General features: G+C 43.2%; 1 protein-coding gene across 2 annotated transcripts in view; it reads right to left on the reverse strand.

Annotated features, from left to right (window-relative positions):
* Window positions 1-13,099, reverse strand: part of IQGAP1 (IQ motif containing GTPase activating protein 1) — a 146,133-nt gene that overhangs the window by 55,542 nt on the left and 77,492 nt on the right. For both annotated transcript variants that reach the window (XM_067555378.1, XM_067555379.1), the window contains exons 24-27: window positions 5,547-5,702; window positions 5,219-5,382; window positions 3,118-3,342; window positions 68-208 (exon numbers count right to left, since the gene is read on the reverse strand). In XM_067555378.1, the coding sequence (XP_067411479.1) occupies window positions 68-208; window positions 3,118-3,342; window positions 5,219-5,382; window positions 5,547-5,702 (686 nt within the window). The remainder of the gene's footprint in view (window positions 1-67; window positions 209-3,117; window positions 3,343-5,218; window positions 5,383-5,546; window positions 5,703-13,099) is intronic.

Here is a 13,099-nt window from a genome sequence, read left to right on the forward strand (position 1 = left end):
AAGACCTCTGTGAGCATGAAATCAGCAATAGTTTTCAGAGAGCAATGGTGCAGCTCATGGTACTCACGGGATTTTATCCACTGAGCTGATGATGGCTGACAGGAATTTGTCTGTCACTGTCCGCATGTTTTTGATGGATACATCTAGACGTGTCCTCACTTCTTCATGAGCCAGGGCTTGCTCAGGTGTAACATCATATGGCAGCTTACTGTTAGAAAAACCCACAAATGAATGAGGCCTGAGCATTCCTTTCAGCGAGGTGGCTGGCTCTTTCCAACTATCAGCTAGAACTGAAAACTGCCACTTAGCTAATTTGCTTGGCTTGGCTGCTAAGAAAATACAGTTACTTATCTCAATGAACATTACACTTACTGCAGGGCATGCTGTCCACACAAGTTCCACTCTTGGCATGCATGCACCCCACGAGCAGGCTATTGACATCTTTTTAATAGCAGTGTTCCTTGGGGCCATGCCTGTGCCCTGGGAGTCCTTGTGACCACTGTAACTGAGGGTACCACGGATGGGGTGACCTCAAACACCTCTCAGTTCTTTCACCAATAAGAATCCCAAGAATCAATATTTTGATTAACAGGGACAGAGGGAGGGTCGTGAAATCTGTGTGGACATTTTATCTCAAAGAACTAGTTACTGTTCAGTGAGACCCTGTCTACACTTACCTCCGAGATTCGGCTGCAGTCGACAGGAGTTATGCAAGCTATGCAAAAAACGTGCGTAACTCCTGTTGACTTCTCTGCTCCTCTTCTGCACGCTGTCTTCACTGCACTGCGCTGACAGGAACCGCGTTCCTGTTGATGCAGCGCCAATGCACTTGTGAAGGTGTCTTAGTACATTGATTTCTGGATCGACTGAGCGGGTCTTCACTGACCACTCAGTCGATCCAAAGAAATCAATCTGATGGTGGCAACTTTGATGCCATCAGTGTAGCCATAGCCTAAGTAACTGTATTTTCTTCTTCACATGATTGTCCACACAGATTTCACTCTTGATGACTAGTAATCAGTATCTTCCCTTGGAGTTGGGTAAGAGGAGTCCTACTGAAATATCAATTGGAGGACTGATCTACCAAGGCTTGCATGTGACCAAGAAATCAAGGAATAGTGAGTAGTGAACATGTAGAATGAACTCCATGTTGCTGCCCTACAGAATTTCTTCAAAGAGATACCATTCAGAGGTGATGGGGTTGCCTAAAGTCAATCTGAATGGAATCTAACATGTTTTGTTTGCAAGAACATAATAGGTATGTATGCAGTCCAAAACCCAGTGGGACAATCTCAGTGAGGATATCAGATGTCCACTTATCTATTCTGCAAATGCCATGAATAGTTTCAGAAGTCCTAATCGATCTATTTCTATTCAGATAAAGAGACAATCAATCTTCTAACCACATCTTCAGCATGGAGCCTCACTTCAACTTGTAGGTTGAAGAGATGTGGAAATTGTAGGATTCCATCTCATGAGAGGTAAGAAGGAAGTGAGGAGCAGTTGATGCTGCTCTGCCCTTATATCCTCTGCAACAGTGGTTAAGAGGGCTCCCAGTGCACAGCCCCAATGGACACTGCTATTCAAAAGTATTCGATCTAATGTGAATAGACGCATGTGTACCCACAGTGGAATTTATGTGGACAATAAATCAAAGAAGGACTGAGTACTGGGCTCCTGCCCCCCCTTTGGGTACTGGAAGGACTGGGGATTTCTTGCTAGCTCCCTCTCTTCCCCTACCCTTGGACATGATGAGAAAATAATGCTGCTTCATTTTGCAGAGCATGAAGGCAGAATGAGCAAGAGGAGGTGCTTTAGTCAATTCCTCTTCAGAGCTCAGACTAGTGAGCAGAATGCTCATTTCAACAGCCAGACTGCTCCATACTTGGATACAAACTGGAAACCTGGGCAGTCTCTGGGGAACAGATATAATATGCTCTCTATGGGAAACAATGCTAAGTAAGCAGGCATCTGTGTTCCGCACATGCTGAAGTTTCTGCATAGTCTTCAACTGAAGCTAGGATGATTAAACTGACAGCCTGTAGATGTTAGAGATTGAGGGCACACTATAGGATGTTCTCAGTAGAAGGCCTCAACTCTGAAACGTAATCCCACTCTCAGTCTTAACACAGCCAATGTTTGGCCACCAGAGCATAGTACAAGACCCATCTCCTTGGACAGGGGAGGGATTTCTGAGTGAACAAACTCAGTCTGTACTGTCAGAATACTTTACCTGTTGGCATCATTCAGTTTGAATTTTTCTGTATGTATTTTTAAAATCAGCTCTATTTGAACTTATCCCAAGCTCTAGGTGCAATGTTATGCACTGAGAAAAATAAAATCAACAGAACTGGCTTAAAGAGCATCCAACATAAAGGGGTCCCCAATCCTGTTTATGTCTTTGGATGCTATTGTAATTAAAAATAACTGATAGTATTAATAAAGAGAATTGCAACCCTTTGTCATTTACAAAACACAGCAAGTTTTTCATTTGCTACCGGATGATCACCCTTATGGAGACTCCAAACAAGTGCTTGTGTAAGGCAGAAAAAAATTAAAAGCACACCGACAAGTAAAAGCCCTTCAATCCCTGACCAAATATAAGTGTGCTAGAAATTAGCATTGCATGTAGCACTTGAAGCTGCACAGCTGACCTCCTTATTCAGAGAACCCTCAATATTCCAGGATAGGGAGGAGGAAGGATATCTGCTAAATGACTACAGAATTGCACACAACAGCATTTATTGAACGTATCTCACTTCAAATGCACCCTATGCAACCAAAAGTGACAAGCAGTTGATTCCTGATAACTTTCTTCCTAGTCTCTTAGAGCTCAGAAGATACCCCTTAGATGTCTCATTAACCCTTCAAAGCAGTATTTCCTTTTCCTGTAAAAAGATGAGAGCCTTTCTTGGTACCTTAGACATAGGTACCCTTTTAGGTCATATTCATTATCAACTTTACAACTACTATCTGACAGGAATTGATTTGATGAGTCAAACAGTCTTTAAACCCAGTGTAAATTGGGAAGAGTAACTCAGTGATGCCAGAGAGGCAAAAAGCAGATGATGTAAGGCATCTGAGAAGTAAAATGCAAAGTAGTAAGAGTTCCCACACCTGGCCTCTCCAGTTTGAGACTCCATCTGGTTAACCCAAGACTTGTAAATATCCACAGGATCAGTTTTGATGTTGAGTGATTTGTCATCCATGATTTCCTTCACGACAGGTGCCAGAATTTGCCTCAGTGCATTCTGGCCACGGGCACCACGGTTGAAACTTACCACCATCTTAATAACAGTGGGGTTTCCAGTCACAATCTCATGTATTTGGTCTACTTTTGATCTGGAAAAGAATTAACATGAATAAAAAACTAACTAGAAATTGTTTTGCCAGTTATGCAAAACTCATATTTCATGATACATGCCTCTTAAGGCAGAATGTATTAGTTTCATTTGTAAAGTTAGTAGATTTTTACAAAATTTTAATGAAACAAGTTACAACAAGGAATACATTAAGGAGACTTGTGGCTCATGGCTCACTTGTGCTAGGAGGATGCATAGGGCACAAAACTGAGCGCCTTCATCTAAGAAATGTAGCATACCTGGCTGGTGCCCAGAATGCCAGGGCTTAGAGCTGTTACAGCTCATTTTATACTTCATTTTTAAAAACACTTTTAAAACATTTTTGCACGGAGAGAGAGAGAATGGGTGTGATTTTGGTGAGAGGGGACGGGAAAGAGAGGTAATGTATTCTTTCAGCATAAAAGACAGTTTGGAGTAGAAGGCTGAGAAAACACAGTAGTAAAGACTGCACATATATATTCCTTATTATCAATTTATGTTAATTTTCAAAAAAACTACATTTAATGACAGTTGTGGTTGCATCAGGACCCACTGAAAGCATTAAAATAACAAGTTAACAGAAAAGTCTCTAGTGAGATAGTTTATATTCTTTTTCAGTGATGAGGTCCCAGATGTGCACTGGAAGGAATTGGACTATGATATGACATGACCACAAAGAATGTGCCTAGCCAGTGTCCACAAACTGACAGCTTATAAGAATGTAAACTACTACAGCATTATTGAGATTTTGCATTCTCATTAGCTGTTGAAAATCCAGGACAAGCTGACTATGCGCTTCAGTTTCTTAGGACTTGTCTACATGGCAAGTTACTGTGCAGCAAGCCAGAGAGTGAATCTACAGCACACCAGCTTGCCAAGCAGTAACATCCTGTGTGGTCACTGCTACAGCACAGCCAAAGTCCCACAATGTGGCTTAGCATACTGCTGCGAAGCACAGTGTCCTCATGGCAAGCTACTGCATGGCAAGTTGGTGCACTGCAAATTCACATTATAGCTTGCTATGCAGTAATTTGCTGTGTAGACAACCCCTTAGTCCTCTTGGCTGCTCCTTATTGGCTTACAAAGCTGGAGCTACTCTAGGCACAACAGCAATTTAAATCGCTTTACATTCTGATTACATGTTTTTCCAAAACAGATTTATTTAGCCAGAGTTTCCCTCCTCAGAAAAGCAGATGCTTTTAATTTAAAACAAAATCATCCTAAAGCCCAGTATAAAGAGGCTTGTTTTCTCTACAATGGCTATTATTGAACAGCTCCTTTCCAAACTACACAGATATTTCTTTGTGCTTCAGGGAAAACCAAATTATCCTTAGACAGAAACTGGGGACTCAAGCACGAACAGAGATAAACAGTGTAGCATTAGACATCAGGTTACAAAGGCCATCATAATAACGGTCTTTTAAGCTAGTGGCTGTCAAACTTTCCAGACTACTGTACCCCTTTTAGGAGTCTGATTTGTTTTGAGTACCCCCAAGTTTCACCTCACTTAAAATCCACTTGATTACAAAATTAGACATAAAAATACAGAAGTGTCACAGCACACTAGTACTGAAAAAAATTGTTTACTTTTTTATTTTTGCCATATAATTATAAAATAAATCAATTTGAATATAAATTCTGTACTTACATTTCAATGTATAGTATATAGAGCAGCATAAACAAGTCATTGTATGAAATTTTAGTTTGTACTGACTTTGCTAGTGCTTTTTATATAGCCTGTTGTAAAACTAGGCAAATATCTAAATGAGATGATGTACCCCCTGGAAGACTGCTGTGTACCTCCAGAGGTACGCATACCCCTGGTTGAGAATCACTGCTTTAAGTCAGCTCTATGGCAAAGCCATGGCAGCACATACTTGATCTCTTCCTGCAATGCTGTTTGGAAAAGCCGCAGTAACAAGTATTCTTCCCTCTGATTGGATGCATAGTTATACAGTGTGAAGATCACAGAATCCATAAACTTGGTGGATTTGTTCTGAGGCATCTGAAAAATCAGCTTGGCCAGGTAGGTGGGATTAGTCTACAACAACAACAAAAAAAGGGTCAGCATTCACTCCCATAAAGGCCAAGACAACTGGTGGGCCGAAAGCACAGTGCACTGGTGTCCACTGATTCAAGACATAGAAGTCTCCATGGCAGGTAGCTGTCAAAAGCTTTAAAAGCAACCTTGGGAGAGCTGCTTACCTGAAGCAAGTAGAACAGGTGCTGATATGCTTCCAACTTCTCCCTCTTCTCTTTGCTCAGAGCCTTCAAACCTCCCCTCTGTTTGTTCAGCATCATCATGTCAGAAAGCTGCTCCTTGTTCTTCTTGGTAAGTTTTTTACTATGAGAGACAACATCCTGCAAAGACAGAGAGACACACAAATCCAACTTTAAATCCCCAAAGTCTCATTCACATATTTTTGAATTGTGGCCTTTTAAACTCTATATTTATGAACATAGTTGCACAAAGAATTATGCCCAATTTTAAACCTGAGTGAGGTATGTAGACTGCACTGATTTAATTAGTTGATTTCCTGCTAACAATGATTAAGAATAGCATTCCCATGGTGATTTAATTAAATCCATCAGCTGCATTCCATACAATTAGCCATGAGGTGTTCCTGACTCAATTGCAGCCCCTGGATGGGATAGACCACCATTGTGCAGTGGCTGTTTCTTAGGGGACCCAGAGTATAGTAGTGAGAGACTGCTCACTTCCCTGACAGCCCACTCTTGTGGGGTATGGTGGGGCTCAAAGTGTATGTGAGACTGCTGGGGCACAGTGAGATTGGGTTTGGAATGTCGTCTTCAATGTGTGGTTTACAGACAGAGCCTGTTTTATTGAATCTGCCATGTGCAATTGACTGGTTTACCCAGAGTCCTGGATGATGGTGAGCTCACAGACTCAGTTCAGGTAGGACTTAGGTAAGCAGAGATGCTCAGCTTCACAATCTCAGGGTCCTGTTTAATATGCAGCTGCTTCTACACATCCAGATTTTGTTATTATGAATCAAGTTTATTATGGTAGTTCCTAAGGAACAAACAAAAATGGGGGCCCACTGTTGCTAAGTGCTGTACAAACAAAGAGTAGTAGACAATCCCTGCCCCACTTACACTCTAGATAGCGTACACTCTAAATAGACTAGACGGACATAGGGGGTGGGAGGGAAGGAGTATAACAGAAGCAGAGTGAACAATGAGATGGGAGCCAAGCTCACATTAGTTCCATGATACTGGGGGGGTTTTTTAGGTTTACTTATGAGGGGGATGAGCTAAATGAGAAGAAAAAGGAAGAGAAGGGAGTGAGCGGGACAGGTCAGGAAAGAAGAGGTTAAGAGGACAGGTATAGAGTGAAGCTGAGATGAACAGACTGTGAGGGAAGGGAAGGGAGAGGGATGGAGCAAATAGCAGCACAAGGCAGAGAAAGTCCAGTCAAAACTGCAGAAACTTCTTGGAATGTCCAGAGATATGTTTTGGATGCTTCTACTGATACTGGCTAGAGACTCTGGCTGTCTCCTCTTTGCAGTTTCTCCCCAAGGGAACATTGGGGAGGGAGGAATATTGTTGGCCCAATCCTGTTTTCATGAAAAACATGAAAGAACAGAGTCACAAACACACCTCTGCCCCTCTTTCTACCAAGAGGTACTTCAGCCTGATACATTGTAACTTTAATCAAAAGCTAAAACCTCATCTGACTCTTATTGTTCTACCCTTTGAAATGTTCTCTTCAGTCTTTTTAAAAATATCTATTTACTACATAATAATTCAAGTCTGTCTTTACTTAGTATAATTTTATTTGTTTTAAGATTGTTTGTAAAACCACTCCACTGACCATTTTATCTGTTAATTTTACTCACTTTCAAAATATTTGTAAAAACCCTATTTTAAGTTTAAGAAGACACACTGTGAAATATAATATACCTATCTAATTGTGAAAGACACTGGCAAAAATGAAATAATGTTTCCTTTAAAAAAAAAAAAAAAGTGAATTCTTCAGCTAGGAGTTGGCACTAAGTGATTGAAGTGTGAATGGCTGAGCAACTGAGGTGGGTGTAGACAGGGAGAGTGATTGAACAATGGTCAAACACGATAAAGAAAACACCAGCCTCACCTCAAACGTTTGAGGGAGGAAGAAAGGAGCGAAGATAATAACTTTTACCACTCAACTGGCCGAAAAGGAGTCCACCCTGATAACTCTGAAGTTAGCCCACTTCAAAGGACAAAATCTGATCAGGCTTGCAACAATGTGGGTGATTAAGGATCACACCAAATGCAGATGCAGCATGACAGAGCAAAAACCCATAGACTTACATGAGGTCTTTTCCCTATAAAATGGGATTGAAAGATGAAGACTGGAGGTTCGGGTCTACAACACCACACCATCCACGAGTACCGATGCGCATCGGCAGAACCTTGCTCCTCACCCTCATGCTACAGTCACCTGGCCAGTGACTACCACAAGCACCAAGAGGCTGGTAAAGATAACATCTGTGAGACCCCTATGTATGTTTGTCTATCTCCCTGTCTGTGTGTATGAGTGTAAATGAAAGTACCAACTGAAACGTGTGTCAATGAAGTACACTTTATTAACAAGAGTGTCTGTATTTGTAATCACTAGGTAAAGCACAACATTGATATTGATACGATATTGATACTGTTTTCCTGGTATTTGCATTATTGATACTATTTACCAAATGTTTGTATTCACAATAAACGTGGCTTGTTGCCTTATCCCCTGAAAAAGATCCTGTGATATTTGTTATTTGAATAACCATATTTCCCCAGATTAGTTCTGGTTAGGCAAGGGCACTTATTACTGATACTTGGCCAAGGTTTCAGCCTCTTTCAGAGGCAGGATCTTGCTACAATGATCCAGACCTCTGTCACTTTGAGACCAGATTACTGACATGCTCTCCATAATGGCCGCGTCTAATGCTTTCTGTTGAGCTGATGCTTTCAGTAGGCAATCGTCCAAGTATGAGAATATCATTATTCCATTTCTGCGTAGGTGGAGTCATAGGATCAGACCAGATGGCTGCCAGAGAGTGCTAGAAGGCTGATATATCAGCCCCAGGATCAGCAAGTCCCTTTTCCCCTGGTAGCTGAGCAAGGGTTACGGGGGTTAATTAATACACCTGGAGTCAATCAAGGCCCTGCCTAGAACTTGTTAAAAGTCTCCCTTCCAGAGAAAGGGTGTGGCTGGAGTTGTGGGAGTGAGGTGAGCTACTGGAGAGTTTTGAGCAGGCAAGACACTGCCAAGAGCCAGGAGGGTTTCGGAGAAGGAGCAGAACGCTGGCAGGAGAGAATCTAGCAGGTACAAAGACTGGGGGAGGGAAAACCCTGACTGAAGAGGACAAAGGACCTTTCCCAGGTCTGGAGGCTTGAGGGAAGAGACCCCGCCAGAAGGGGAAGATTGAATCGGACGTTTGATTTGGCACTACTACCATGCCCAGTGGGGTTGTCAGAGGTCAAGAGCCTCCCCTGGCAGGGAAGGTCAGGAAGGGCCAGTGTGCTAGCAGGGTGCGGACATTAAGTCGAGGGGGATGGGGAAGTAACCCAGGGAAGCTAGCAGCTTTCCTGAAGCCACAGCGTGAGGCTGCTACTTGTAGGGTCCCTGGGTTGGGGCCCCGAGTTGAGGGTGGGACTGGGTCCCTGTCCCACCCCCACAGGCCATTCACTGAAGGGGCAAGAGCCCCAGTGAAGAGGCAACGGCTTACAAGAACCAGAAACAGGACTGGAAGCCGGCAGGGAGCGGCCATTTTAGAGAGGCTGTATTACCTTCACCCATCACTAGAGGGTGGAAGAACAATAAGGGGTGAAGTAGTTCCCTTCAAATTTGCTTTCTGGTTGACGATTGTTGAGACATGGTGGTTTGAGGAGGAAACTGTCATCTCCTCGCAGGTCTCTGCTTACGGCCTTGATGTTTGTATAATCTATGTTGTGTATAGGAAGTGGTTCAAAATCTTTGTGGTGTATAATATTTTCCGTCTTCTCTTGATTCTATGTGTATAGATTCCTAAGGATCTCAACATAACCCTAGAGTCCTTCAGTGTGTGAAGGGATTCATCTATTTTGGTGGCAAAGAGCTTTGGACCTTCAAATAGAAGATCTTCCACCGCTGACTGGACCTCTCTGGGAAATCCAGAAAGATGGAGCCAGGATGCTCTCCTCATGACTACTGCAGTGGCTATGGATCTTCCATCCGTGTCTGCTGAGTCCAGGGCAGCCTGTAATGCTGTTCTGGACATAAGATGTCCTTCTGAAATAAGGGACATAAACTGTTTTTTTTCCCCTTTGGGAATAAATTCCACAAACTCCGAGAGATTGGTGTAGCAACTGTCGTCATATTTCACAAGCAATGCTTTGTAATTGGCAATTCTGAGGTTAAAGTCACCAAGGAATAGGCTTTACGGCCAAAGAGGTCAAGCTTCTTCCAGTCCTTGTTATATGTTGTATTTTGGGGTGATGTTGCATGCAGTCCATGAATGGGGCAGACACCACCAGAAAATTTGGTGCAAGATGCAAGAATAGAAATTCCATTCCTTTCGCCAGCATATAATATTTTTCATCAGACCTCTCATAAGTTAGTGAAATAATTCCTGGAGTCTGTTTGTTTTGACAGGTTCCATAATGGCACTATTTATGGACAAGGCGATCCTGGATGAAGTGGCCATTTGTAAGATGTTCAGTAGTTCTTGTGTTTCCTGGACCTCTCCTAGGAACATATTCAGAGTCGTCACCTGTATTAGGACGGGGCAGCATAATGGTGTCATCAGGGGAAGATAAGGAAAATGCACGGTTGGAGCCATCTCCTGGTCACAGGTCTGTTCTTCCTCTTTTGGCCACATCCTCAGTGGGTTCCGATGGTCCTGGTACCAAATGTGAGGCGATGTTATGTGCTTCCCTGGCTGGGCTGGGGGATTTGTGGTGTTGCGGGGGGTATTGTGTCCATGGATTCCCTGATCAAGGTGGAGTGGTGATGGCACTTGGTACCATCTGTACTGGGATGACCTTGGTATCATAGATGGGAGATTCAGGTGTCGAGGTGACCATTAAGTCTTTATAGCACAGGAATTCCTTAGATGCCACTAAAGTCAGTACCATGAAATGGCTGGAGGTCTGTACTGAGGATTGTGAAGTGGCTGTTGGTGTGCACGCTATGGTAGAAGGCAGCAGCATGGTCTGCGGTGTTGCGGAGCCGCTGGGTGCTGAGCATCTGGTCGGCTCTATTGGTACCGAGGTATGAAATTTTTGTTTCCCTTTGGTGCTGGTACTGAAGTTAGCCCGCTTGGGGCCTTTTGGTCTCCCAGTATCCACGATGCCAGAGTGTGCCGCAACTTCGGCTGTGAAAGGAACCAATGCAGTTGTTACCACCATGGTTTGCCGGTTTGGGGAACGCCGTTTCTTGGCAGAGTCCCGTACTGGTTGAGTTGTAGCCCACTTTTTTAAAATTTGCTTGGCGGGTTGCTCCTTAGTCTGAGCCATGGAAGATGGACCTCTGTCAGAGGCTCTGGATGGAAATCTCTGTCCAGGAAGGGTTCTTGCTTCTGGCCCAGAGGCCAGTCTGAGAGACTTCTTCATAAGGAAGAGTTTAAGTTGCAGGTGTCTCACTTTTCTAGCCCAGGCTTTTAAGACTGTGGCAGTGCGAGCACTTCTGCCGTATATGTGTTTCACCTAGACAGCAGACACACTGTGAAAGTATTGAGAATCTGCAGGTGAGGCAGCATTCAAAACTCAGGGAACCGGGCATGCCCCTAAAGTGAGTGTTTTTCTCCCCCCTTTGAAGGAGAAATAGAATTCTACTCTAACAGCTACAATGGAAACCTAAACTTCTATTGTTAAAGGAAAAACCAATATTTTTAATAACAAAAATTAACGAGTATTAAAAAGAACAAATTATACCTCCTACTAGCTAAGTCTTGGAGCTCCGACTTGAGCCAAAGGTGGTAGAGAAGGAATTGGGGGGGAGGGAGGGAATGGATTGCACAGTGCCAGATAACTGCTTACTGCAGTGTGACATAGGGACCGTGCATATGCGACCCAGCTGTGTCACTGCTACTACAAATCTCTGATTAAGAGCACAGGAGCGCACGAACACCTAAAATGGAGCACACACAGGGACATCAGTCAAAGAACAATCCAGTCAATTGAATTTTTCTCTGCCAATGAGGCCAAAATGACCAATGAAACCTTGCAAAAAACCTCTTTGTTGGCAGCAAAAGTAAAATTGGTTCCTGGAATGTTCAAACATTGTCTGAAACATCTAAAGCTGTTCTTCTCATCAAGCAGTTGAAAAGCCTGAACACTGATGTCTATGCTTTATCTGAAGTGCGCTGGTCAGGAAAGGATTAAAAGCAAGCACGACCATATGTTTTTGTTCTCAGGCTGCCCTGCTGGATTGCTCCAGCAGTGGGTGGCTATTTTAGTTTCACCCAATGCCCAATGGGCATTGCGGGGTTGAGGAGTGATTAATGAAGGACTATCAGCATCTGCTTCTGTACCAACTGCAGGAATCTTACCATCATCACAGTCTATGGTCCCATCAACACCAAGGCCAACAATGCGACTGCAGATAATTTTCCCCAGCAACTACACTTAATCCTTAATGAATCTCTGAGAAGAGATGTTATCATGATCCTAAGTGATTTTAACGCACAGGTAGGAAAGGATAATGACACCTGGGCCAGTATTCTAAGGCCAGTACTCTCTTGGTATTGGGCAGAAGAACAGGAATTGGGCAGCAAATGCTGGACTTTGTGATTGCCAATGACACGGTGATTGACTCTTCCATCACCCAAAGAATCACAAGTAGATCTGGTACAGTCTGGATAGTTTCACTAGGATTGTTATTGATTGCGTTTTCATTAAAAACTGTTATCAGCCAACGGTCATAGAGTTTACAGAGGTGCTGAACACAACATTGACAATCAGCTTCTGCTGATAAAAGTGCACCTCTGACTTAAAAGACTGTCAAGTTAATGATCCTAAATTAGTCTGATTCAATTAAAAACTCTTATTACAGCCAAGCTATCACACAGCTTTCTCTTCTGAACTGCTTAAAGTCATCAAAGCATTAGAGACTGAAGTCTCACTCTCTCTATCATCTGATGAAGAATAGCTTTGTTTCAAATAATCACTACTGATCGCTGCTAGCTCAGTGCTGGGGCCTCAGCCCTCCAAATTTCATCCATGGATCAGTGAGGAGATAAAAAGTTAGAATTAAGATGAAAAAAGCAAGGCTGCAATTTGAGTCTTCAAAGAAAAGTTTGTCAAGCGCAAAGCAAAGGCTGAATGGGCTTGGGTTTGGAATGTTATTAAGTCATTGTATAAGACAAGGAACCCTGGTGGCTGTCTCAGGCAGCCAGTTTAGAACAGGCTGTCACCAGGCACGCTCTCAGCACCCTTTAGTCAACTTTACAGTGTTTGCTGTGGAAGGTGGCACCAGCTTGACTAGTAAAAAATCAGGATAGCAGCATCAGCCAGAGGCTGTAGGATCAGTTGCATCAATGGGAAGATCATTTCAAGATGCTCCTCAATTTTTTATCATCTGCAGCCCCTCTTCCATTTGAGAATGGGCAGGAATCTGGTAGAGCCCCCTTCCTTCAACCAAGAAGAGATCCAGACTGTAGTCCATAAACTGAAGTCTGGGAAGATACGATGGGTTTGTAACATTACCAGAGTTCCTGAAGACACATGAGAGTATTGCTGTTCTGTGGTTGCAAGGATTCTTCCAGACCATCTGGCATACTAATATC

This window comes from Emydura macquarii, unplaced genomic scaffold (genome assembly GCF_026122565.2).
Source record: "Emydura macquarii macquarii isolate MOO-44397 ecotype Brisbane River unplaced genomic scaffold, CSIRO-AGI_Emac_v2 contig_1644, whole genome shotgun sequence".
Lineage (NCBI taxonomy): Eukaryota > Metazoa > Chordata > Testudines > Chelidae > Emydura > Emydura macquarii.